General features: G+C 43.9%; 2 protein-coding genes and 2 long non-coding RNA genes across 5 annotated transcripts in view; 2 read left to right on the top strand and 2 right to left on the bottom strand.

The window, feature by feature from the left end:
• inpp5b (inositol polyphosphate-5-phosphatase B) overlaps positions 1-16,518 on the top strand; it is a 39,915-nt gene extending 23,397 nt beyond the window's left edge. For both annotated transcript variants that reach the window (XM_042338529.1, XM_042338528.1), the window contains 16 exons: positions 2,367-2,537; positions 2,781-2,882; positions 4,065-4,179; positions 4,568-4,684; positions 6,009-6,196; positions 6,682-6,793; positions 7,436-7,545; positions 8,330-8,465; positions 9,293-9,403; positions 10,478-10,643; positions 11,242-11,477; positions 12,367-12,480; positions 12,950-13,034; positions 13,745-13,872; positions 15,014-15,125; positions 15,975-16,518. In XM_042338529.1, the coding sequence (XP_042194463.1) occupies positions 2,367-2,537; positions 2,781-2,882; positions 4,065-4,179; positions 4,568-4,684; positions 6,009-6,196; positions 6,682-6,793; positions 7,436-7,545; positions 8,330-8,465; positions 9,293-9,403; positions 10,478-10,643; positions 11,242-11,477; positions 12,367-12,480; positions 12,950-13,034; positions 13,745-13,872; positions 15,014-15,125; positions 15,975-16,099 (2,128 nt within the window). In that variant the 3' untranslated portion in view covers positions 16,100-16,518. The remainder of the gene's footprint in view (positions 1-2,366; positions 2,538-2,780; positions 2,883-4,064; positions 4,180-4,567; positions 4,685-6,008; positions 6,197-6,681; positions 6,794-7,435; positions 7,546-8,329; positions 8,466-9,292; positions 9,404-10,477; positions 10,644-11,241; positions 11,478-12,366; positions 12,481-12,949; positions 13,035-13,744; positions 13,873-15,013; positions 15,126-15,974) is intronic.
• Positions 25-25,932, bottom strand: LOC121849766. The gene is made up of 3 exons (XR_006085319.1): positions 25,863-25,932; positions 20,913-21,023; positions 25-77 (listed from the first exon to the last, which is right to left on the bottom strand). It is a non-coding gene; the product is annotated as an uncharacterized LOC121849766 (long non-coding RNA).
• LOC121849765 lies at positions 15,750-18,441 on the bottom strand. The gene is made up of 2 exons (XR_006085318.1): positions 18,234-18,441; positions 15,750-16,033 (listed from the first exon to the last, which is right to left on the bottom strand). It is a non-coding gene; the product is annotated as an uncharacterized LOC121849765 (long non-coding RNA).
• Positions 25,933-26,164: 232 nt separating the features above from the next.
• mtf1 (metal-regulatory transcription factor 1) overlaps positions 26,165-27,959 on the top strand; it is a 55,758-nt gene continuing 53,963 nt past the window's right edge. The window contains exon 1 of the mRNA XM_042338818.1: positions 26,165-26,259. The gene's annotated coding sequence lies outside the window, so the exon portion shown is untranslated. The remainder of the gene's footprint in view (positions 26,260-27,959) is intronic.

Below are 27,959 nucleotides of genomic sequence, written 5' to 3'. Positions count from 1 at the left end.
AAAGCAGAAGGTTTAGAAGTGGTTTAGACACTGACCCAGTTCAGTATCTTCAACAGTCTTGGGTCATCTGATGGCCACTGGGGAACATATATAAAGAGAGATAATTTTAGCTCCTTATCTGCAGGATTGGTTTGTGTTCCAGACTCATAAATAATGGTACATAAACAACATTAATTTTTTTAAAAAGTACCCATGTGGGAAAGAGGTGGAGTAATTCTAAAATGTATAATAATTTTATTATAAGTAATAATAGTCCTTGCATTTGATATAGCGTCTTATCACGTCATTGAGATGTCTCAAAGCGCTTCACAGAATATACGGTAAAGTGAATTGACTATATTTTGTGGGCAAAATTAGGGGTGACACACATGTTTCAGGTCCAGAGCCACTTTTGTAAGTTCACTCAAAACTTTGAAATTGCTTGGAAACCTTGCAACAAGTTGGGAATCGCACAAGAGTGAGTGAATGAAACCAAGTACGAGAGGTAACAGATCGAGGGAAAGGGAGTGAAAAGTGTGAGTGAGTGTGTTAGTTGTAGGTAAGAGAGAGATAAAAGCAGAAGACAGAAGAAAGTCATACACAAAGTAAATACAGGGATTACACATGTACACAGTGTGAGTGAATGAATTGGAGAGAAGGGAAAAGAGCAAGTGAGTATGAGAGACTGTGCAAGACGGACAGAATCACAGAGAGAGGGATCTAAAACTCAAAGGAAGATAGGATACAGATGGCGAGGGCGATAGACATTTATGTTTTTTAGATGGAGAAGAATGGTAGCACTGAGGCTGAGCACTGTATGGAAGGAAAGAGGAGGGGAAGGTAAGCAATAAGCGGGGTTCCCCTGGAGCTGAACTGGCTGCAAGGCGACATGCTTGGAAACGGATTGTAGGAATCTAGTCAAACCTCTGTGGCGTCCAGATAGCTTGGTTCCTGAGTCAGGCAGGTCCACGGTAGTGCTGATGACAGACCGCCATCGGTGGGAGTTGGAGAGACAGACTGGTCACCAGAGGCAGGAGTTTCCCGACTCTTCCATTAACCCTGCCCTAACGGGTAGGGTGGTCCTAGCTAGAGAAACAGCAGACTTGCCAGACAGTGCTTTCAATGGCAAGCTATGTGTTTTTAAGCCAGTTAAACTCCAGTAGAACCCCAACGTGCACACTGGGTTCTCCAAGTCATAGCTCCTGTGCCTAATACTCTTTGGAATTAAGTAACCAGGATCCGTCCCTCCGAAGCGAGAGTATTCAATTCCAAATTTGGGAATTTCCATGTGTATATCTATGCATGAAAATCTGTTTGGTTTGGATATTCTTAAGTAAGGTGATGATTTCCTCATGTCAGACCCCCAACTGACCAAAAAGATAACACGATGGACTGTGTAAGCTACGGTGAGCAATGTTACTCTGGCGAGAATGTCTGGCGGGTCAGAAAGTCAAGAATCTCGTTAAGAAGACAAACGCTGGAAAAATCCACCACATGGCCCTGGATTTGACAAGTGTTTTTTGATTTCGGTAAAGTAGATGTTTGTTCAAACAGTTTGCAGGTGATTTTGACTTGTTACTACATTTGATTGGATTCATGGGGAATATCAGCTGTCCTTTCCTCCCTATTGTAGTCCATTTTTCCACAAATGTTATTTTAAATCCAGTCCCATTTTAGTCAGTGTGTAGACAACAGCAACAAATTGCATTCATACAGCGCCTTTCAAGTCGAGAGGACGTCTCAAGATGCTGGATAGTGAAAGGTTTGCATCCGTACTGGGGGTTGGAGTCGAGAGGGTTGGAGATGGGAGGATGCCCAAAGGCATTGAGGAAGGTTTTGAGATGGGCCTTGAAGAAGGCAAGGGAGGGGGTGAGGCGGACTCGATTTTTTAAAAAAAAAATTTATATCTGATCCCTTCCAAATCGAGCTCTACCCTCCAAACCCTCAATGGTCCCATTTGTTTCTAGTAAAACCCAATTGCTTCAAGTGATGGTTTTACTCCAGCAAACAGAAAGGGCCAAGAGATCCCACAGGGATCTGTGTTGAAAAATAAGTACTAACCAATGGAGTGAACCCGTACGGTGCAAAGAGTTTACGTGCATAATAATAATAATAATAATCCTTGCATTTGATATAGCGCTTTTCACGTCGGGAGGACGTCCCAAAGCGCTTCACAGAATATACTGTAAAGTGAATTGACTGTATATTTGAGGGCGAACGCGGCAGCCAATTGCGCACAGCAATGTCCCACAAACAGTCGTGGATTGAAAATGATCAATTTATTATTGTTTTTTTTTTTTTTGGAGGGATTATTATTAGGCATGTTGCTTAGTCGATGGCGATGTTGGGACAAAGAGGATAACGGTCTGTTTTACTTTGGTTTTCAGGCACAGTAAAGTGAGGGGTGAAATAACCAATAATATGGTCCGCACATCCAGTCTAATGGTTACCAACAAATCTCAGATCCTAGGGATGCCTCAGTTCGGCTTACGAGACAACCTGATCAAAATTGAGTTGCTGAAACAAGAGGACACGTACACATATATCAAACACTTCAGGTTAGTTGAAGCTGAAAAGATGACTTGAATGCAGTGCATCTCTAACATGAATATTTCCTATTTGTGAACATTTTGCTCTGCGGATATTGTAAGCAATGTGACGTGAGGGTGCAGCAGTGTAGAGTTCCTAAATTGAAATAGTTTTGTGCGCTGATGTGTTGTACTTTGATGCTACCCCGCTTGAAGGACACTATATAAATGCAAGTTGTTGTTGTTAAAATGAATCATTTCTGTTGTGTACAGGTTTTTTGTCGGCACGTACAATGTGAATGGCCAGTCTCCCAGCGACGATCTGAAACTTTGGCTCAACACTGACAGTGAACCGCCTGATATCTACTGTATCGGGTATGTCAACACCTCCCTAAGTAGTTTATAGAACTTCTAAATTTACTAACAACCCTTTCATGACTGCGAGATTGTGGCCTAAACTGAGTGTATATAAAAAAAATGTACAGAGCTCACAACCATACAGCATCCAGGATTAATTGAGAGCAATTCCGAGCACAAAACAGTGACTATACACCATGCTTGGTGTTGAAATTTCCTACTATTTGGCCCAAGCTGTTCAAAAATACAGTAAATCTACGCTACCCCATATCGTTAACAGCTATAGCAAACACATTACTATGTGGAGACCTGTAGCTCAGTGGTTAGAGCACTCATCTCGCAAGCAGAGACCTGGGTTCTATTCCCAGCAGGGCGAAATGTTGGGCCAGCTGTTGCAGACAGCTGTTGGTTTTCTTCCTCCACACGCCTCTATTTACCTAACAGTAACAGGAACCCGGTTTTTGGTCGATCGACGGATCGCTTTTCTGGGGATAATAATCGTCAAAAACCCTCCCAATAATTTTGTCACTCAATCCACGACTGTTTGTAGGACACTGTTATGCGCAATTAGCCGCCACGTTTCGCCCACAAAATATACAGTCAATAAACTTTCAAAATCTATTCTGTGAAGGGCTTTTAAATGTCTCAACGATTTCTGAATCGCTCTGAAATCCAGTCAAACCTGCAGCTGTAGTGATCAGTAACAAGTGTGTGTAAAGAACGTATAATTTTAGCCATTAATGAATTGAATTAATTAATAATAATAATAGTCCTTACATTTGATATAGCGCTTTTCACGTCTTCTCGACATCTCAAAGCGCTTCACAGAATATGCTGTAAAGTGAAATGACTGTATATTTGTGGGCAAAACGCGGCAGCCAATTGCGCACAGCAGCGTCCCACAAACAGTCGTGGGTTGAAAATGACCAATTTATTATTGTTTTTATTTTGGAGGGATTATTATTAGGTTCTGTGTGGAGTAAGGAAAACTCTACCAAGGTGTCGCCCTCTGCCTGGAATTGAACTGAGGTGTCTCGCTTGCAAGGCAAGTGCTCTAATCACTGAGCTACAGGACTCCACATGAATATGATTAATATGAGTATAGAAGCTTTTCAGATTGTGTGGATTTGTTTACCATTTTTGCCTGTTCTGCAGTTGTTTCTCAGCCCTGTATACCATTCCTGTGATATGTTCTTAAAGCTTTCAGGAACTTGACCTAAGTAAAGAAGCCTTCTTTTTTAATGATACTCCAAAGGAAGAGGAGTGGTTTAAAGTTGTGTCCAAAAGTCTTCATCCAAAGGCCAAATATGCAAAGGTAAAGATGTGCGGTTTTGGATTTTGTTGTGTTCGTATCAAAAACATGTATATGAGTTCTGGGACTATTTATATAGCGTCCCTGTGTGAGGGGCTCTATATAAATGCAAGTTGTTGTTATAAATAAGGTCACTCACTAGAACTTTTAGGAACATCATTCAAAAAGCATCAATTTATAAAGCAACATTAACTACCCAAGGAACTGGGAAGAAAGGTTTACTGTACAATGAATTAAGAATCATCATTGCTTGTCTGTATCGAGTTACTTCATCTTAGTCATTGCTTTGGTGGGAGCATTGCAGTTGACTTTTGTGTTCCCAGAGCAGGTAGCTGCCAGAGTAAAACGGTAACGATTTGAAGCACTGATGAACATAATCTCTCTGTTTCAGATCAAGCTTGTGCGACTGGTTGGAATTATGCTTGTACTATACGTGAGGAAAGAACATGCTGAACACATCAGCGCGGTGGAGACCGAAACCGTAGGAACAGGGATCATGGGAAGAATGGTAAAGTGAATTTTAAGCAAAAAAAATTAAGAATAGTTTGTATTGCGCCATGTAAGTGTTAATAAGAGGCGAAATTCTGAGGAGACCCCAAAGTACAATAGATAAGTGGCACATAATTTTATAAGTAAAGCACTATAATCTAATAATGCTACTTTGCACAGTGGGGTTGAAAAAGTATCATAACCATCAGAATATAGCAACACAAATGTTTCGCCAATTCACTTTACAGTATATTCTGTGAAGCGCTTTGAGACATCTTGAAGACGTGATAAGATGCTATATCAAATGCAAGTATTATTAATCTAGGTTTAAGACGATGATTCCGCACATAGTTAGTTGCAAATTTAGCTGTACTGTTGAAGGTAAGTGTGGAGTGAAAAGCAAATCAGATTTGCCTTTCCCGTCTGGAAAAGGCAGATGGGATATTAGTTCAATGTCTCTATGGTGCTATAATTCCTGTTTGGGACAACGTGTTTGGAGATTGCTTTTAGGACATTCACATTATAAATTTTGGCTGGGATATCAAAGAGAATCTTTACAAAATAAGCACACTACAATTTCCCCTTCAAATTCACTGCTTGGGCTTTTGTAAAAGAGGCTTGTGACTATATTGGCTACAGAGAACAGTACTACTTCTTCATGTGGTTATAATTAGTGTCACTAACCATTAGTTTTGTATCTACTGAAGCTGCAGCTTTGACGTAATAAGTTTTTGATAAATGAAAGTTCAAACTCTGTAATTTTAATTGGTGATACATGGAATCAATGTATCCTGTCAAAGATATTCAGTTAATTTGCTTGCATAACTTCGTATTCGGGCATTTTGTTGTTGGTCCACATCACACCATCTTTTATGAATGGAATCACAGATGAGCAATGATAAGGAAAGAGACGTCATTTGCTGTCTGAAAATATGAAGATAAAACTCACTTCCATCATTCCTCTCTCCCAGATGCCATGCGTTAATGTGTTTCCCTGACTCCAATCTTGTACTTTGTTTGGAGCAATGTTGAATCAAATAATAATGCTTCCATTTATTATTATGCCTACAACATTGAAACGTCTGAAAGTGTTTTTGGTAAAATATAGTAACTGTGCACTTGTAGACCAACATGGCAGCCAATTAACACATGGCAATTTCAGCTGCTTCACCTATTGCCACTCAGTTCCTCTTTTCAAATGTGGTGCAATAGGAAGAGGCTAAACAGAAGTCTGGCACTAGTTCACAGAAGTCCTCCCGACGTAAAGAACGCTAATGTAAATAGAAATGTATTGTTGAATTGGAAATGAGAAGACGTTTTCATTTGTTTTTTTCTCTCTTTAGGGAAACAAGGGTGGAGTGAGTATAAGGTTTCAGTTTCATAACTCCACTGTGTGCATTGTTAACTCTCACCTGGCAGCTCATATTGAAGAGTGCGACCGACGTAACCAGGACTACAAAGAAATCTGCACCAGAATGCACTTTGTTCAGACCACCCTGACACAGCCACCGCTCACCATTATGAAGCACGAGTAAGTCTCCATAGGTCAAGTGCTCCGGGACACTAACCCGCATGAAGAGCGCTACATATGTATGTGTGTGTGTGTGTGTGTGTGTGTGTGCAAGTTGTTGCTGTCGTCTCCCAAAATAAACCAAAGTGTTTCACAAATGTAACCTCTCACATTCAGAGGGCATCTTGCTATTGGGAAGAGGATTCCGGTTTCTTCCTATTCCTGGCTTCTTCAGATATGGCCCTCATAAAAACAACTTGCACTCATTTAGCTAAGTCTTAAGACTGACACCCTGTAGATTGTTGCAAATATTTCACACTTGAACATAATTGTTTTAGGCCCAACTCCATATAGGATGCTAGGATTATTATTGTTATTATTAAGCTGCCAAATTGATGTCGTAAATCACTGAAAGCCTGGTCTACTGGAGCATTATTCAAATTAAGCTAATTTAATCATGGTCTTTCATATTCTTCTGTTTTTCTCCTTTTTTTTGTCAAATAAAGTGTGGTTCTGTGGCTTGGAGACTTGAACTACAGGATATGTTATAAGGACGTAGAAAGCATTAAACGGCTTATAGAGCAGAAGGATTATGAGACGCTTCGCAAGTTTGACCAGGTAAAATGAAAGATGTGCAGTCTACACAACGAGTATCAACCACTCATATTTCTTTGCAAGCGGGGGCAGAAAATCAGAGTGTGAGACCCTGTCAGGGAGATGTTTTTGGGGACCTTGGAGCAGGTATCTTGGGTGTTTTGTTCAGGTGAAAAATGCTCCTAAAAAGATAGGTTATTCTCGCCAAAGTGTGGCGAATGAGTAAAAGGCGTAATAATAATAATAATCCGTGCATTTGACATAGTGCTTTTTCACGTCTTTGTGACGTCTCAAAGCGTTTCACAGAGTATACTGTAGAGTGAATTGACTGTATATTTGTGGGTAAAACGCGGCAGCCAATTGTAAGCTAAGGGGTACTGTGTATAAATATATATAGTGAAGCCCCTTTAGTTTAATAGCCTGCTAATAGTTTATGTCAAAAGCTTACACATGAGTCATGGCTTGTTGGTGTATAATAGCTGAAGGATAACTTGTGCCATGTAGAAGGAAAAAGAGCACAAGAAAACACCTTAAGGAGAAGAAATAAATACTGAAAAGAAAATTAAGATTTGGTCCATGCTGGAGACCAACTGTTATTTAGAAACTGAACTCAAATATCTGTTTTTATTACTAAAATGGTAGAACTTCTGTTCTCTTGTGGCACAGCTGAAGAAACAGATGGAAGAAGGCAGCATATTCAAAGGATTCCAGGAAGGAGAAATCCATTTTCCTCCAACGTACAAGTATGACACTGGCACTGACAACTGGGACACCAGGTAACCAGCCCATTAATTGTTTATTTACTGCGTTACCATTGTTTAAGATCACGAGATTACTTTTTTCTCGCCCACAAAATATACAGTCAATTCACTTTACTGTGTATTCTGTCAAGCGCTTTGAGACGTCTCAACAAAATGATATGGCGCTATATCAAATCCAAGGATTATTATTATTATTTCAGATGAAGGAGGAAATATTGTTGGTACTTTTGAAATCAACTTTACCTGCGTTTAAATAAATGTCGCATAGTGTTTTCCTTACATCAATTTGCTGTCTGCTGGCTCAATTGGTAGCACTCTTGCCTGTGATTTAGAAGGTTTAGTGGGTTCAAGCTCCAGGTAAGGACTTTGAATTTACTTTGAAGTCTAGGCTGACACATCAGTGAGCCCTGCATTGCTGGAAATGCCATCTTTTGAATGAGGCGTTAAAACTGGCACTGAAGCAAAATCCCATGGCATTATTCAAAAAGAGATAAGAGTTTCTCTTGGTGTTTTGGCCAATCATTCCCTTGCATAACATTGATCATTCAGTTCAGAGTTATGTGTGGGACATTTCCGTGCGCAATTTGACTGCTGAGTTTGCTTACAAATGCTCAGTCACTACACCTTGCAGTAAATCATGTGATGTGCTTTGAGACATTTTAACCTGATAAGGCGCTATATGAAATGTTGTGTGTAAGTGCTCCGAGACACTGTCCCACTTGAAGGGCGCTACATAAATGCAAGTTGTTGTTGTGTGAGAGAGACATTACAGAATATTTTTGTCTCGTCTCTTTGCCAGTGAGAAATGTCGAATCCCGGCTTGGTGCGATCGAATCCTTTGGAAAGGCAAGAACGTGGAGCAGTTGGAGTATCGCAGTCACATGGCCCTGAAAACCAGCGATCATAAGCCCGTTAGCGCAGCATTCCTGATTGGGGTAATGGAGCCTCCTGTTCACCTTCACCAGGGTTGATTTCCAGCCTGTTATTGTTGCCGGATAATTGTTACAGTGCTTTAATTGCGTCACCGCTGTGTCGCTGCCACCACCAACAACAAAATTACGTTTGTCTCCAGGGCCTTTCATGTCAGGAGAACGTCCCAAGGCACTGGAAGATCAGTGCTTCGGTTGTCACAGTCAACAATGACTGTGACAAAACCAGCGATTTCTCCAGGGAATTCCCATCCGCCGCAATGGAGTGAGACTTCACCTCCGAATAAAAACTTGTGTCCAAACTGATAGTTTTGCCAATGGCAACACAGGGTTTAGAAGTTGAAGAACTTTTTAGACAGGCTTATTCTCTTATTCCCTTTTGCTTGAATACTGAACTGCTTTTTGAAGGTTACCAAAAATCTACTGTACCTTAACTCCTTAGTAAATGATTTATTGTGGTGAGCAAAGCCTCAAAGCACTATAGAATTATTCAGGCAGTCATGAGATTGAACTACTGTAGTAATGACGGCAAATTCCTTTTTATGTTTATGTTCCTTTTTATGGTATGAAATGGGCCTGACATGAAATGTATTTTTTTGTGTGCAGATGTTTTATGGTAATGTGCCTTAGCAAGGAAATTAACAGTGGCATGTACGGGGGTGGGGGGTGTTAAAGCATGGAAAAGCACATAGTTGTGATCTGCGAATAGATATTTTTCCTTAAATTCACCTGCATGAGGCTGATTGAGACCATAGTCTGTGTGCAATAGATTCCGCTCAGTTTTGGGTTCAATTCGTTCTTTGCCAGACCACTAAAAGTTACAATCTTTGCAGATAAAAGTGGTCAATGACGAAAAGTACAGAAAGACATTTGAAGAGATCGTTCGCTCATTGGACAGAATGGAGAATGAATGTATTCCTTCGGTGTCGGTGTCCAATACAGAGGTAAGACGCCTTTCGTCTTTCCATATTGGTTCGCTCACCTTTTTGATCCACATAGTGTGTGTAAATGCAAGTTACGTTCAGCTTGAGTAATTCCTCCCAGCTAAATAGATCCAACAAGTGTCAAGGGTGAGCCAACAAAGTGGAAAAGGTGAAGATTGCCGGTGCTACAGATTGTTTGTAGAACTGAACATGAAATTGTATTTAGCTTTAGCGCTGCTTACAACAGAAATTGTTGAGAAATGCTTTCAAACTTGACTTTGTCATTGTATGTCGAACCAATTTCAGGTCTAGAACAATGCACCTTAGTTTCTGGAGCCTGAGTTTGCGTCTGGCCCATGCAGGTGGGATAAAAATCTGTTGAGGCCAATAAGAATCTTCTAAACTAAAATATTTCAACATAGTTGTGATCTAGATTACTGTAAGTAAAACTTGTAAGTCAGCTCAAACAAGAACAAATCTTTTCTCATCTCTTTCTCATCTCATATCAATGTGAGACATACCATATCTGGTAGAGGAATGTGTTTTGGGTGCATTGACAGGAGAAGAGGAGAGCTCTGATTTGCATCTGGAGACTTGGTGCTGAATTAGGGGAAATAGAATTTACATTTTCTCTCATCTTTCACGTTGTCTTTGTATTTCCCCGCAATAAACAGTCAATAATACCAACTTCATCCAAGGTCACAAAAGCATTTTTGGCCCAAATATTGTGCAGGAACTGGGGCTAAAATGGACTGTTTGTGGGAATTGACAGCCGTGTTTCGCCCACAAAATACAGTCAATCCACGTTACTATGTATTCTGTGAAGCGCTTTGAGACGTCTCAACGACGAAATAAGGTACTACATCAAATGAAAGTATTATTATTATAAAGGACTATAATTCAATGGTGCAAAAGAAATGCGAGTAATCTGAATCACCAGCGCGCACTCTTACTGCAGTCCAGAGAGCCACTGCTACAAAACGTTGATAACAACCTTGCAAAGAATTGTACGTGAAATAGTCTCAACCAGTCTCTTGATGTATATAATTTTTCCTTTTCCTCTCTCCCTCCCTCTCTCTCCCCCTCTCTCTCTAGTTCCATTTTGAGAATGTGAAGTTTATGCAGCTTCAGGTCCAAACGGTTACTGTGGAGAATAATGGACAGGTGCCTTGTCAGTTTGAATTCATCACCAAATTGGACGAGCCTTCATATTGCAAACCTTGGCTCAGTGTTACCCCTGACAGGGGGATTCTGCCTCAGGGTAAGCTACAGAATTCTGAGTGGAAAACATAAATGTTATTTCTCGTTTCTTTTTAATTCCGTTCCTCTCAAGCGTTCAACATCCTGAAAAGCAGAGTGGCCCGGGTGCCATACAGATGAGCTTTTGCCATTTACAATCTCCCTCTGATGGTTGTTAGACAGTATATGCAGGAGGTTAGAGTTTTTGTGAGTGTGCCTTGGCAGCTCCGCAAAAGCCCTTATTTGGTGTGAATTGTTTTTGAAGTGTCAGTCTAGTATTGTCAGGCCACGTGTGGGAAATGGAAGTGTCTATGATTCCAGGTACTCTGATGCTGTAATCTGCCTAACGTCGAATCCTGTATAAACCTTAGCTTCTTTCAGCTCAACCCTTCCTCTACTTCCTGATCACTCTCAACTCACTCCAAGGGCACAATCCCAAAAATAATTCAGCCACTTGCGTCCTCCCTGCACTAAACTAAACTCACTTTTTACCCGCATCCTCTACAAGCTCCAATTGGTCTTTCAGCCGATCGACCTCAAGATCCTCACTCAGGTGTGGATCAGGCCACAGTAATTGTGAGCGAGGCGAGATCTCAGACCTCCTTTGGGTTTATTTTCAGGAGGTACGATAGAGATCGAGTTAGAAGTTTATGTGAATAAATCTACTGCCCTCAAGCTGAACACTCAGGAGGACAAAATTGAGGATATTTTAATTTTACATCTGGACCGAGGGAAAGACTACTTCTTGGCCATATCTGGGAACTATCGTCCGAGCAGCTTTGGATCCTCCTTGCAAGCGCTCTGCCAGATGAGGGAGCCAATCCAAGACATGCCGGCTGAAAGAATACGAGAGTTGGTGAGTGAACGGAGAGACATGAGAATAAAGAAAGACGTTTTTTAATATATATAATTAATAATAGTAATTCTTGCATTTGATATAGCGCCTTATTACGTTGTTGAGACGTCTAAAAGTGCTTCACAGACTATACTCTAAAGTGAATTGACTATTTTGCAGGCAAAATGCGACAGCCAATTGTAATTGCGCACAGCAGTGTACCACAGTCTATGCAAAAAATATATTTTTTATATATAACAAAATAGTGCTTTGCCACATTGAAACATCTCAAAGCTTCATAGATAATTAATTGCTGTCAAGCATAGTGATGCTTCTGTAGGTAGGAGAGGATATTTTGCTGCAAATAACCTGACAGAGGCATGATTTTTTCTGACAAGTTACAAGAACTGTTGATACTCTTTAGTGTTCACTCTGTTGTTAGAAACCAGGTTAAGATGAATGTTGTTGGTGCAGATAGCACCATCGTCAGGAAAGGACTTGTTATTGCAAGATTGGGTTGAAGGACAGACAAAGTCTAGACCCTTCACTGATAAGGTACAACAAGGTTACGTTTCGGGCTCCACAAGATCATGAGAAGTTTGGATGCAGTGGCCCGGCCTTCAGTCTATTTGATCTGCACATACTTTATAATAAATCCTGTGAAGCGCTTTGAAACTTTGAAACTTCCCTCCTGACACGAAGGTATCAAATGCAAGGATTATTATTATTATGATTATTTAAAATGTAAATTTGCAATCCTCATTAAAGCCATCGGGACTGTTGGGAAAATTTGACCCAGAAGAGGTACTCTTAGAGAATGACCACAATTATTTTTGACCGCAATTCAAAATGTTTTGGGTTTCAGAAGCCTTGGTTCTCCAGGTTAATTGTTGTATGTTTTGCTTTGCAGGAAGAAATGCCATTACGGTATGAGGAGCTTGACCTTCTAACAGAGAAGCCACTTGAGATCCCCAAAGAAATCTGGATGATGGTGGATCACCTGTATCGGAATGCTTCCCAGCAGGTGACGTCCCTCATACTTAACAAAAACTATTTTCGGAATCTCTCTCGTTTTCTTTGACTTTTCTCGTCTTCACGTTTTGTGGGTGAAATTGAATCTTGAAAATTTAAATCTCCTCTTCGTCCACATCTTCGGTGACTCTGGAAACCCTACCCTCCCCGCCCTCCGCCCTCTCCTGATCCCAACCACCAGCTCTGTTGCGGATCCCTGACTGTCCAGTGCCTTGGAATGTCCCCCTGATGAAAGGCGCTGTGGAAATGTAATTTGTTGTTATTGATAAGGGCTTTTCATTCGATTCGAACACTGTAAATGCCCTATTTTTAAACTCTTAATAGATCTCAGTATTGCTTTGTTATGGTAGCATTTCCCCTTGAACAAAACGTCTTTGGAGTTGATGGTACTGAATTGGTTAAGGGGGCATGTTAACGTAGAGGTTTCATTGACTGTGTTAAAATGTTGTGATTGTGTATAGGAAGACATATTCCAGCAGCCAGGACTGAGATGTCAATTCGATGCGATTCGAGATTGCTTAGACACTGGAATCCCGGATTACCTGTGTATCCTTCTCTGTATAACGACCAGGCTGCACAACTAATGTGGAGATTTTTAAGGAGTGAAATAACAGACCTTAAAGTTTCCGAGCCAAAGAAATACTCCGATTAGATGTCAATACAGTTCATGTTCTGAAATGTTTAGCGCATTGATTAAGATTCTCGCAATGACAGTGTGTCCTATTGGATAACAGACCCAGTTATGTGGTCCTCGCACTCGACTGGAAGTGCAGGACAACTTGGGTTCCTGCCCTGACCAGATGTCAGCAGACGCGCTTGTGTTTAGTGGACATGCTCAATGTGCAGAAAAAAATGTCTTCAGCAGTGAGCAGGCAAACTGGAAGTGGGCCTGGCAGTCATTCCTTTCCACTCCTCTGTTAATAGCACAACGTCTCATTTTTTTGGTCTCATTTGTAACATGGTGTCCCCATAATAAATGAATCCATTTCTATGCAGCAGCACGTCCCAGCATTGCATTGGAGTGTCCGCTTAGACTATGGTAACAAGGAAGTACTGAGATATATCAATAGAACGAAGCTTATTGTAGGGCCCGCAATTCATTAGACTGTAGTTTCTCATCAAACGGTCTTTGAGGATTTACTTGCATAGCAATGTTCACGCCACTGATATTCTTTTTCAATGTGTTTTGCTGATTGCCCAGGCTGGGGGGGGGGGGCAAAGTGTTTTTTCTTTTCCTTAACCCTTTGTGCTCACAGCTGGCAGTAACCATTCGATAGCTGAAGCGTTGTTGCTTTTCCTGGACGCCCTTCCAGAGCCAGTCATCTGCTACGACATGTACTGGAAATGCTTAGAGTGCAGCAGCAATAACACTCAGTGCAAAGAGGTACAGCAGCACCATTCCCTTTCTTTACACCTAACTTTTCTGCTCGTTTGGATCCCGGTTCTGTGAAGCAAAATTGTAATAGGAATGAACTTAAATTACTCATTCACTGTATGATATTTACCACTGATGGATATGCTCAAACTCAATACCATTAGTCCCCAGTTATTGCTTGCCATCACTGATCTCACCCAATTGGCCAGGATTCCTGTCTGGTCAATGAAACGTGTGTACGTGATGTTTGGTGAAATCTGAGTCCGGTAACTCAGTGGTTAGAGCACTCGCTCACAAGCGAGAGGACCTGTGTTCTACTCCCGGGAGGGCAAATCGTTGGGCAAATTTCCTTACTCAACACCCCACTGTTAATCTAGGGGTATGTAGGAACCCAGTTGTTAGACGATTAGCGGATCACTTTTCCAGGGGTAATAATTCCTTTTAAAATAAATTTAAAAAAATGATTTGGTTACTCAATCCGCGACTGTTTGTGGGACACTGCTGTGCGCAATTGGCTGCCACGTTTTACCAACAAAATATACAGTCAATTCACTTTACAGTATAATCTGCGAAGCACTTTGAGACGTGTCAAAGATGTGATAAGGCGCTATATCAAATGCAAGGATTATTATTTATTTATTCTAATACCAGCCATTGCATAGCTTGCTAAGAACAACAACAACAACAAGATTCCATTTATTGAGCGCCTTTCACGTCGGGAGGACGTCCCAAGGCGCTGTACAGTTGGGTCAGGACCCGAGCAGGGGGGGAATGGTCAGAGTGAGGGGAGGGAAGGGAGGGAGCGAGGAAGGGGTAGAGAGGGGAGCTGAAGGCACGGTCAAAGAGAAAGATCTTGAGACCAGCCTTGAAGGAGGAAAGGGAGGAGGCGGCGAAGGCACTGGGGGATAGAGTTCCAGAGCCTAGGGGCTGAGAGGCTGAACCCCTCAGTGATGGCAGTACATTGCAGTACAACATGAAGTGACACATTTTGCCTCTGAACTTGAACATGTGGACACCCCAGGATCACGAGCGGCAAGTCAATCCGAGTGTTGTATATGCAAACAAACCATGCATAAGTCAAAAGGTGTGATAAGACAGTCTGGATTTTAGAAAATAAGTTGTGTATTTTGTTCCTTTTATCTTTCGTAAGGTTGTCTCGATGCTGCCTCCATGCCACAGAAACGTATTCAACTACATAATGGCTTTCCTTAGAGAGCTTCTGAAACACCAAGCCTCCAACAACCTTGACATCACTACACTTGGTAAGCTAAAGGGTTATCCACTGTGTTCTGAGGAACCCAAGAGATTGATGTGTTACAGGTGAGGATGGGACCAAGAAACCATGTGTAATCCTGGAGGAGAGGAGGGTCTGTATACCAGAGAAATTAGCCCAGCAACAATACTCGTATGTGTGTGCGTTTTCTCTTTTAATCAACGCAGTATGGTACACTGTTTCATACAACAAAACTCAAAAAGTGCTGTCTATTTTACACTACTTCTATGCCCTCCCTCTAGTCTGTGCTCTCTCTCTAGTCTGCATAGTCTCCATAGTCTCTCTATGGCTTTAACTGTTGGCAGCCTCTCTCTCTCTCTCTGTATTTGAAATATAATTACAACTTCACTGGTTTCTTTGCAAATTAACAGAACTGCAAGCCAAGTCCGCTCACATAGAAACGGTCATATTCCTCCCATCACACCTACTCTGGTATTTGTCTCCACCTGAGCCATCTACACTAATCCCACTCTGCTTCTCATTCACTCATTTTTTAATATTCCTCATTTTATTTCCACCACATATTTCCCCCACAAAATATACAGTCAATTCACATTACAGTGTATTCTGTGAAGTGCTTTGAGACGTCTCGAAGAAGTGATAAGGCACTGTATCAAATGCAAGGATTCTTATTATTTATTATAATTTTCAAACAATCTTCCAACCACCTGGAGCGTAATGTGAGCCACGAAACATAAATTTGGACTTCCTGTCAGCATAACAAGATTGTCTACAATTGTGCAATTCTCATGCCACGAAACACTATTTTTTCTTTCCTTTTACGAACGGGGAAATGAAACGTTTCCTTTTTTTTCCCCCTCCCTCTCTCTCTCTCCAGCGAGCATCTTCGGAGCTTTGCTACTGAGGCCGCCTTCCTTTCAGAATAGTAGCTACAACCTATTTGAGAATAAGAAGAAGGCACAGGAATTCATCGCACAGTTTCTTACAAATGAGGATTCATAAGTTGAGCAATTCCGACCCATAGCGTTTTATATTTCTGGTGTTCAATAAAATTGTACAATTTGATTCAAGATTATTTTTATATATGAAGACGACAATTGCAGACGGTACCTTGGAATAATAACAATAATGCAATTTTTTTTCCGTATACAGAAATTCTAAGCTACGACTTATTTTGTACAATAACGTTTTTCATCATTGTGCGAAACAAGCATCATTTCGGGTCGAGTGCCTTGGAATGTTGTTCAATTGCTGTTGCGTGTTGTAATGCATCAGGATGGAAACTGACAGTTTCATGTAAGTTTTCTAAACAGTGTAATCGCACGGAGTGAGTAAACCTGTGCACTAAAGCAATTGGTAAATGAAGTATTGTATCGATGTACCCCATTTACCCTCTTCAGCCTCCTACCCTCCCTCTTCCCCCACCCTCCCTTACCCCAATCCCCCCACCAGGCTCGGGTCCAAATCCCTGACTGTCCAGTGCCTTGGGACCTCATCCCGACGTGAAAGGAGCTTTACGAATCTAATTTTGTGTTGTGTAAAGACTAGATGTGTGTAAAAAAAAAGCAAGTCGGTCGCTGCCGTCCAGAGAGAGAGTCAGCTCTGCAAGGCCACTTACAGGAGCGCACAGGAAACCCATGGCAGTTTCCCCAGGCAATCCCATGCAGCACGTACAATCGCTAGTCTTAAGTCACAAGCACCAGCTCTCAGAGACAAACTCTCGGGACTCTTGTCTCCGTCTCGTCCCCAGTGACTCGAGCACTTTTTTAAGAAGCTTCCGCGTGTGTGAAAATACACCGAGGGAGTTCGTTTAGAATGTATCTTGCACAAGAGTGCTCATAGCCCCGTCCCAAACTTTGAAGAATATGCACGTTACTCTTATTTCTTGCGTCCCACAATCGCTTCTTTTAAAATATTAAAAAAAAGTTCGAACATTTTAAAAAGCCTGTTTTAAACAAAAGTGAACCATCTGAAAACAGGAGCTTCACCTAAATAGTGGTTTGCCAAGATTTATATGCGGGATTCGTATATAAATCTGTCTGCAGTTTACTGTTCCCTCTGAGCAAAATGAAATGAATCGCTGGTCCAAACTAAAATGGTGTACAGTCATTAACTGTCCAAAACCTGTTGCTGACTCCAAACTAAATTTAATGGTGAAATGAACATTGAATTTAAATACTTGATGAACGTTTGCATTTAGCTATTCTTGAATCAGGAAATGATGCGGAGCATTGCACTCTTAAATTACTTTTCTGGGGTGAACTTCAGCTGTTACTTTAGTTACTTTTAAATTACTTTTAAGGTGTTTTTTAAGTTACTTTTAAGGTGTTACTTCAGCTGCATTTATGAATGTTAACCCCTAGGTCTCTTCTCTTGTTAAAATATTACTATTTAGCATCTAAATCTTCTCTTCCTCCCTCCTAAAATGTGTAACCTCATATTATACTGCAGTAAATTTCATCTGCGGTTTTACTGCCCAGTCTATTCGTCTCCATTTGGAGATACAGTACATATAATTAGCAGATTTACTCCCTATTTTTGTATCATCTTCTTACATAGAAATTGTGGCCCTTATACTAGAATCCAGATATAATTTAATAATAATACTTCTACTTGTGGAGAAGTTGTGGAGATACTTGTGGAGTCCTGTAGCTCAGTGGTTAGAGCACTCGCCTAGCGAGAGACCTAGGTTTGATTCCCGGCACAGGGCGAAACCTTGGGCAAGAATCCTTACTCCACACGCCTGATAATAATCCCTCAAGAAAAAAAATAATAAATTGGTCACTTCAATCCACGACTGTTTGTGGGACATTGCTGTGCACAATTGGCTGCCGCGTTTCGCCCACAAATATACAGTCAATTCACTTTACAGTGCATTCTGTGAAGCTCTTTGAGACGTCTAAAAGACGTGAAAAGCGCTATATCAAATGCAAGGATTATTATTATTTATTTTAAGTAGTAATTCTCTGGGTGACACTACTGTTTACGTGTGTACATTCCAAATAACCATGTAAATGAACACTTAGTTTGTTTCCTATCCTTTAATCAACCTTTCGGTTAAAACCCCACTTCACAAGACATGTTCAGTATAGCTTCTGACTTTAGTTAAGTTTTATCTATTTTTGAGAACTATTACCTCTATTCTCTCTCTTCGTCTTCTCTCCGATCAGAAAGGCTGACGTATATAATCTCCCGTATCGCACAGTAGTCCCAAAATGTATTCCTAATAAGCTAGCGGACATAAGTAAGAAGTCAAAGTTGTCAAAGCTTTGCTGAGCCCAGGAATATCTTCCAGTGCCCAAAACAAAACTGTCTCACTCTCTTAGCAAAAAGATAGCAGAATAAGACCATAAAAAATATTACAATAGTTTTTAGTACATCACAATATAGTGTTCTAATCTTCTGGCCAACTCTCTCACATACCCCCATAGCTCGAGCTCCCAAACAGCTGTGTGAAATACTTTGAGTCATCGTTTCAATGTGAAAGTTGCAATATATAAATATTAATTGTCATTTGAAGAAGAATGTCCATTGAAGTTGAAGAACCCTCACCACATTGATTACTGTGTGAGAGGTGGGATAGAAGTTAATCGCCACCCTGATAACCGTCCAGAAGAAAGAAAGGGTTGGGGGGGTGAGTGTTAATCCATATTGCTCTTATCTGCCTCCCAGTGATGAGCTCCGAGACAGAGTCGGGTGGAGCCTGAGAGGAAACGCCCCTCTCTCTCTCTTCCCAAATAATTTTGCAGCAAGGGAACACACAACAGAACAATAAAATGTGTGTTATATATATTTTATCAGAAAATCTGCAGCACAACTTCCAAATATTTGTGGTTCCCAATAACTATAGCATAAGGGCGCTGGACTTCAGAGCGCACGGAGACAATGCCCTGTCTTGACTAATGTGCGCTATGCCACATTTTACAGCTTCGTACCCAAGTCAGGCTGCCTTGAAATGGCTTTCTCCACAAAAGTGGGGAGGGCGGGTAACATAGCTGAACAATCTCATGTTTTGTTTAATCCCATTTGCTGGTTGATATGTCAATTAGAGGCAATTGTGGCATCCTCTTGGCCTTGGGTAAGGTAGCATGGAAACCAAAGGTGCCCGAGACTCGGAGAAGCTGGTACTTGCAGATCACTTGAAGTGTGCTGCCCAAGATTGTGTTTACGAAGTTTATAAAAGAAACCAGCAGGGAAACGGTTAATGAGCAATTCTTGTACCAATGTTATTTAAAGAGAGACTTTATAATGGAGATTTGTCTGTTTGCTGAGCTGCACAAATGTCACTGTATCAAAATAAAATCAACTTGTTGGCATTTCGCCTGCAAAATATCCAGTCAATTCACTTCACAGTATATTCTGTGAAGCGCTTTGAGAATCTCGAAGATGTGATAAGGCGCTATATCAAAATGCAATCATTATTATCTAATATGCAGCTAGATATTGGTATCTGGCCCCCAGGGTGACTAGACTTTGTTTTGAAGTTATTTACGTTGTGTTATGTAGTGTACGTATTGCCTTTCCATATGTGAACAGAAATGGAAGTTATTTATATATTAATCGTTTAGCAATTTTAAACTATGTTAGCCTTGTATATCAGAGCTTTTTACAGAGATTTAAAAACATGGACAACATGTACTATTCTTGATAACATTGCTGTTGTAAGTAGTTTACATTTTCTACTTGTGTTGAGCTGTTGCAGATGTGCAGTGTTTTAATTCTACATCTTTCTGTATTACTTGTATTTTGATCAACACAATCGGTGGTGGTTATGTTAGTGTAATTCCCCCCCCCCCACACCTCCATGCTGGTTGTATTGTGACCCAAATTGAAACACCACAATTTTCCCATTCCCTAAGCGCTCAAGAATGTCAGTTTGTGATTCATCTGCAGTTGGTTTGATATATTATATATATATATGTGTGGAGTCTCGTAGCTTATTGGTTAGAGTACTCGCCTCACAAACGAGAGGACCCAGGTTTGATTCCTGGGGGGAGAAACCTTAGGCAAGTTTCCTTACTCCACACACCTCTGTTTACTGAGCAGTAAGTAGGAACCTGGTTGCTGGTCGATTGTCGGATCGATTTCCAGGGGTAATAATCCCTCCAAAATAAACAAAATGTGGTGACTCAATCCATGACTGTTTGTGGGGCACTGCTGTGTGCAATTGGCTGACGTGTTTCGCTTACAAAATACACTTTACATTCTGTATTTTATTCGGTGAAGCTCTTTGAGACATGATGTCATGATAAGACACCATATCAAATGCAAGGGTTATTATTATTAATGGCGAGTGAGCTTTCAATTGAGCCACCATCGATGAAATGGGGGAATGTGTGTGTTTTTTAAATCTACTGGATAGATATTTGTAATATATAATGACTATTATTTCCCACCAATAAACTAGAAATTATTGCTCAATGAATTAGCAAGTGGCAATCATTGAACTTTTACTGAAGATGTAATTATGCATCGACTACATGGCTATTGACATCCACAATAAAAAATTAAGTGTACCTACATTATCAGTGATTTTAAGGTTGTGTGTATGTATTTGTACCTCTCTAACTAATCCAAAAGCAAGGATTAACCTTGTACCTCTGCCTGCATTCGATTGTCACCTCACGCTGCTGTTTTCACACACCTGATGACCTTAGCCCTCCCTTCATCCAAATCCACCAAACAAACATATTACATATGATCCTGTAGTTAAGTGCTCCGGGACTCTACCCCACGTGAAGGGCCCTGTACAAGTGCAAGTCATCATTGTTATCCCGTACTCTCAGATGGTCCAGTCCTAGTTTGCTGCTCCTACCTCACTCTCTCTGCCATGTTGCCAGTCACTTTCTGAAACTGCCAAAATTGGATTGGACATTGATCCTCTCCGCTGGTGGGATGTAGAAGTCCACCCCTGGTAGCCTCGGGTCTGAAAGGGGTTTGAAGAGTGAAGGGTCAGTGATAGGAGCAATTTACACCTTTTAATCATTACTCTGTTTCTCTAGCTGTTACTTTCAACCTCTCTGGCCCCACCCTTTGGAACTTCATCCCGCAGTCCCTTCGCCTCGCTCCCTCGCCTCCTTCAAGACAAGTCTCAAGACCCTCCTCTTCGACCACACCTTCGGTCACCCTCCTTCCCGTACCCTCCCTGCTCTCCAACCCCCCGATCCCAACCCCGGTTCCGGTCCAAATCCTTGACTATCCTACGCCTTGGGACGTCCTCCTGATATGAAAGGCCCTTGTAATGTGTTGTTACCCTTCCTCAGCCAACTCCCATATTCCTGCCTCACCTTTCATTACTTATCTGACCTTTTTTTCTTCTAGAATCGAAATTCCATCTTTATCTCTATTCAGCATTTCAATGGAATCACAAGATAGTGTTTCGCATTTGTTGAGACACTAACCAGCCCGCTGTGCAATGCTCAATGAACACCACTCTCATGCTTCTTGTCTTTTTTTAAAAAAGTCATTTCATTAACGTTTAAAATGAAATGCAGTTGCAGTGCCAATTTTCGTCCCTTGATCAAAATTCACCCTCACGAATTTCACATTAATCAGCTGCAACAATTAGTTGATGCTGAGGCAGATTGGCTGCCGCGTTTGCCTTCAAAACATTTGCTGCATTACAAAGTAATTTCTTCCGTGAAGTGCTTTGGGATGTGATGTGATCAGCTACACTTAATGGCAAGTATTGTTTATTATTTCATTCCAGATCATCATCGCTTCACCCAGTGAGTTGTTAAACCAAAGCCCTGCCTGTTATTGAGGTGGGTGTTAAGAGTCCTTCCCTTGTTGCTATGTCTCAGTGTTGAGTTTCTCCTCCCTCATCTAGAATCACCACCAAAAAAAATTCAGTTTATTGGTTATTTATCTCGTCGTCGATTGTCGGACGTTGCTGATGCAGGTCAGTCAGCTCTTGTGTTTGCCCACAAACAATCTCTTAAGTAATCTTATTTTATGAAACACTTCAAGACCTTTTTCATCCTACATAAAAGCCATTATATACGTGCAGGTTGTGGTTACGATTGTTCTTGACATCTGCAGCAAATGTTAACATCTGTTCCAGCTTTTTAGTCATTGCTTTATACACACCCAGGCTTGGCTGTCAAGCTATCCTGTTAAGGGAAGCCGGGGGCAATGCACACAAGACAAAACCACATTGTGACTTCAGTCTGTTTTCAATCTTGCAGAGGATCTGAGCATTATGTGCATTCAGCAAAATACTGATATCACAGGAATGAGCTGGCATATTGGTTTAAGATGCAAATCGGTCGAGATCTTCAGACAAGAAAGAAGAGTTCTGGTGCAATAATAATAATAATAATAATCCTTGCATTTGATATAGCGCTTTTCACGTCTGGAGGACGTCCCAAAGCGCTTCACAGAACACACTGTAAAGTGAATTGACTGTATATTGTGGGCGAACGCGGCACAAGCAAACAGTCGTAGATTGAAAATGACCAATTTATTATTGTTTTTGGTTTTGGAGGGATTATATTAGGCTCTGTGTGGAGTAAGAGTTGAAGCCAAATCTGTCACACTGGGCTGCAGGTCCCTTAAGAGTTGAGCAAATCTGTCACACTGGGCTGCAGGTCCCTAGTATCGCCGTTAGAGGGTGTAAGATTAGCTCAATTGAGTCCTGATTACCATAGAAATAACAGAATTGACCATAGAAGTATTCTTTGTGGCACTTTGAGTCTATTACTGGTGCCAGCTGCCCCACTGGGGCTATTTAATGTAATCATAATTCCCTACTTGTTTCTGGTAATCTTATATGTGACAGTCTGGCTCAGTTGGTAGAACTCTCGCCTCTTGAATCAGAAGGTTTTCAAGATTCTTCAGAACTTCTGCATCTTGTGTCCTCTCCTGCTCTCGGCTCGGTGAGCCTATCACCCCAGCCTCGCGTGGTTCCCCAGCCCCCAGAGGATTGAGTTCAGAATCCTCTTCCTCATTTTCAGATCCCTCCACAGTCTTGCCCCACGCTACCTTCGTGACCTTCTAAAACCCTACTTACCCGCCCACTCCCTCCCCTCGGCAGGCAATGGTCTACCTCACATCCCCCGAACTGCCCGCCCCAACATCGGGCCTTCAACCTTTCTGCCCCCAATCTGGGTTCAAGCTCCACTTCAGGACTTGAACTCACATAGTCAAAGCTGACACTCCCACGCAGTGCCAGGGCTGCGTTGTATTGTCAGAGGTGCCGTCCTTTTGACTGAAATGTTAAATAGTGGCCCCCATAGCGCTATTTGAAAAGAGAAGTGAGTTTTTCCCAGTGTCTTGGCCAAAACTCCCCCAAATAAAATTGGGTGACCCGTGCTCATTGGGCTGCCGTATTTGCCCACAAAATACACAGTCACTGCACTTCCCAGTAAATCCCGTGAAGCACTGCGGGGCGCCCTCCCAAGGCGAAAGGTGCTGTGCCAAATGTAAGAATTATTATTATATCGAAGGTATCAATATACATTCTATTATGACGATAAGTAAAACGACTCCCTTTGCTCGCAATGGAAGGTTTCGTTTCCGTAACGTCTCTCCCAAGACGTTAGCCAGAAGAGGGACGTCAGCACATCTTCTGTTGCCACCAATTCACAAAAATCACATGAGTTCTCGGCTGTGCTTTAGGCGGTTCACATCTGTCCGACACGGTCGGTCACAAGCAGCCAATTCAGTTTCACGGAAAGCGAATTGCTGAGGTGTTCGATCGCCCAACTACACGTGTCCAAGTTTCTTTCTGGTTTCATTACGTTTCTCCTGCCTGCAGACCCACTCGCTGTTCATTGCTCTGCCTGCCAGTGTCCTTTGAGACGTCTCAACGACATGATAAGGCTCTATATCGAATGCAAGTCTTATTATTATCTGGGGGTGTCTCTCCTCTCTGACCTCACCCTGGAGATTCCCCTGGGATCTCCACCCTCTCTTTCTCTCTCTCTCTCTCTCTGAGTCTGACAGATAGGCGACGGAGGGTTTAAGCTTGAGGCAGCCCAGACAAAAAGTGGGGAAGATGGATGATAGTGCAGTGGCTACTTTTATTGAATCACATTGGCAGCGTTGAGTGTAACATTGTGTCTCAGTTCCTATTTTGTACAAAAATGCTCATTTCGCATTTCCCCAAATAACGTTTCACTGGTTGGATTTCAGTGCGCCTCCACAAATGGCCGTGGGTATTTCTATCCTTGGCTGCGGTCTGGGGTGGGTGGGTGGGTGGGTGGCGGGGGGGGACCCCCCCACTCTGCGTCACTCCTTTATGTCCCCACCCAGGGGACTCCAGCAGCCAATTGCGTACAGCATTGCCCCACAAACAGTCTGCAACAATCCACGACCATATGTGCCGCGTTTCGCCCACAAAACATACAGTCCATCCACTTTGCAGTATATATTAATAATGATGATGATAATCCTTGCGATGTGATACAGCGCCTTATCACGTCTGCGAGACGTCGCAAAGCGCTTCGCGGAATATACGGTAAAGTGCAGCGTAGTGACTGTGCAGCTCGTGAAGCCCTTCGAGACGTCCCAAAGCGCTTCGCGGAAGGCACGGTAAAAGGGCAGTGTGGTGACTGTGCATTTCGTGAAGGGCTTCGAGACGTCCCCACGGTAGTGATGAGGCACTATATTAATGCCAGGATTATTATTATGATGATGATAATTATTTATGATGATTATTCCCCGGTGTGAGTGGGTGGGGGGTGAGTGAGTGAGTGAGTGAGTGAGGTGGGTGGGGGGGGGGGGGGTGAGTGAGTGAGGTGGGTGGGGGCGTGAGTGAGTGAGGTGGGGGGTGAGTGAGTGAGGTGGGTGGGGGGGGGTGAGTGAGTGAGGTGGGTGGGGGGGTGAGTGAGTGAGGTGGGTGGGGGGGGTGAGTGAGTGAGGTGGGTGGGGGGTGAGTGAGTGAGGTGGGTGGGGGGTGAGTGAGTGAGGTGGGTGGGGGGGTGAGTGAGTGAGTTGGGGGGGTGAGTGAGTGAGGTGGGGGGGGTGAGTGAGTGAGGTGGGGGGGTGAGTGAGGTGGGGGGGTGAGTGAGGTGGGGGGGGTGAGTGAGTGAGGTGGGGGGGTGAGTGAGTGAGGTGGGGGGGTGAGTGAGTGAGGTGGGGGGGTGAGTGAGTGAGGTGGGGGGTGAGTGAGTGAGGTGGGTGGGGGGTGAGTGAGTGAGGTGGGGGGTGAGTGAGTGAGGTGGGTGGGGGTGAGTGAGTGAGGTGGGGGGGTGAGTGAGTGAGGTGGGGGGTGAGTGAGTGAGGTGGGGGGGAGTGAGTGAGGTGGGGGGGTGAGTGAGTGAGGTGGGTGGGGGGGTGAGTGAGTGAGGTGGGGGGTGAGTGAGTGAGGTGGGGGGGTGAGTGAGTGAGGTGGGGGGGTGAGTGAGTGAGGTGGGGGGTGAGTGAGTGAGGTGGGGGGTGAGTGAGTGAGGTGGGGGGGTGAGTGAGTGGGTGGTGGGGGGTGAGTGAGGTGGGTGGGGGGGGTGAGTGAGTGAGGTGGGTGGGGGGGTGAGTGAGTGAGGTGGGTGGGGGTGAGTGAGTGAGGTGGGTGGGGGGTGAGTGAGTGAGGTGGGTGGGGGGGGTGAGTGAGGTGGGTGGGGGGGGTGAGTGAGTGAGGTGGGGGTGAGTGAGTGAGGTGGTGGGGGTGAGTGAGGTGGGTGGGGGGTGAGTGAGTGAGGTGGGGTGAGTGAGTGAGTGGGGTGTGGGTGGGGGGGTGAGTGAGGTGGTGGGGGGGGGTGAGTGGGTGAGCGAATGAGGTGGGTGTGGGTGGGGGGGTGTGGGTGGGGGTTGTGTGGGGTCTCACCTCTCTGTGTCCTCACTCTGGGGGAATCCCCTGGGATTTCCCCTCTCTCTCTCTCTCTCTCTCCGGATCACGTGACGCCGAGTGACGTAGCGCCGGGTCGGCGGGGCCCGTCGCCATGACAACCGGAGGCCCCCCCTCCCCGAAAAAAAATTATTTTAAATTTTCTTTTTAATTGGGTTTGTCGGCGCCGCGGTGAAGGGTCAGGGGGTGTGTGTGTGAGGGTGTGTGTGAGGGGGTGTGTCTGTGGGGGGTGAGGGGGGGTTGTTGTTATTTGCTGGTGTGAGGCTCGCCTCCCGGCCTGCACCGCGCGCGGCCCCCACACCGACAGTCAGTCACAGTCACCACAACAGCGATAACAGCCCCAACAGCCACAACAGCCATGGCGGCCCCGAGAGAGGTACCGCGCTCACACACACCCTCACACACACCCACACACAGAGAGAGGTACCGCGCTCACACACACCCTCACACACACCCACACACAGAGAGAGGTACCGCGCTCACACACACCCTCACACACACCCACACACAGAGAGAGGTACCGCGCTCACACACACCCTCACACACACCCACACACAGAGAGAGGTACCGCGCTCACACACACACTCACACACACACACAGAGAGAGGTACCGCGCTCACACACACACCCTCACACACACACTCACACCCTCACCCCCTCACACACACCCTCACACACACACTCACACTCACACACACCCTCACACACACACTCACAGAGAGAGGTACCGCGCTCACCCCCTCACACACACACCCTCACACACACACTCACACCCTCACCCCCTCACACACACACACACACACACACTCACACACACACACACACAGAGAGAGGTACCGCGCTCACACACACCCTCACACACACACCCTCACACACACTCACACACACTCACAGACACAGAGAGAGGTACCGCGCTCACCCCCTCACACACTCACACACACACTCACAGACACACACACACTCACACACACACACACACACTCACCCTCACACACACACTCACCCTCACACACACTCACACACACTCACACACACACACACCCTCACACACACACACACACACAGAGGTACCGCGCTCACCCTCACACACACACACTCACAAACTCACACACACACACACACCCTCACACACCCACACACTCACACACACACCCACACACACACACACCCTCACACACACACACACACTCACACACACACACACACCCCTCACACACACACAGTCACACACCCTCACACTCACACACTCACACACACACACACACACACACACACTCACACACACACACTCACACACACACACACCCTCACACCCTCACACACACACACACTCACACACACACACACCCACACACACACACACACAGAGAGGTACCGCGCTCACCCTCACACACACACACTCACAAACTCACACACACACACACACACCCTCACACACACACACTCACACACACACACCCTCACACACACACTCACACACACACACACACCACACACACACACACCCTCACACACACACTCACACACACACACCCTCACAACACACACACACCCTCACACCCTCACACACCCACACACTCACACACACCCACACACACACACACCCTCACACACACACACACACTCACACACACACACACCCTCACACACACACACAGTCACACACCCTCACACTCACACACTCACACCAACACACACACACACACTCACACATACCCACACACACCCTCACACACCCTCACACACCCTCACACACACACACACACACCTCACACACACACACTCACACACCCACACCCTCACACACACACTCACACACACACTCACACACACTCACCCTCACACACACTCACACACACACTCTCACACACACACACCCTCACACACACACACACACCCTCACACACCCCTCACACACACACTCACACACACACACCCCCTCACACACACACTCACACACACCCACACCCTCACACACTCTCACACACACACACCCTCACACCCCCTCACCCCCTCACACACACCCTCACACACACACCCTCACACACACACATCCTCACACACACACACACACAC

This window comes from Callorhinchus milii, unplaced genomic scaffold (assembly GCF_018977255.1).
Source record: "Callorhinchus milii isolate IMCB2004 unplaced genomic scaffold, IMCB_Cmil_1.0 Scaffold10, whole genome shotgun sequence".
Taxonomy (NCBI): domain Eukaryota; kingdom Metazoa; phylum Chordata; class Chondrichthyes; order Chimaeriformes; family Callorhinchidae; genus Callorhinchus; species Callorhinchus milii.
Note: the sequence above shows the minus strand (reverse complement) of the source record. Positions and strands in the feature narration are given on the sequence as shown.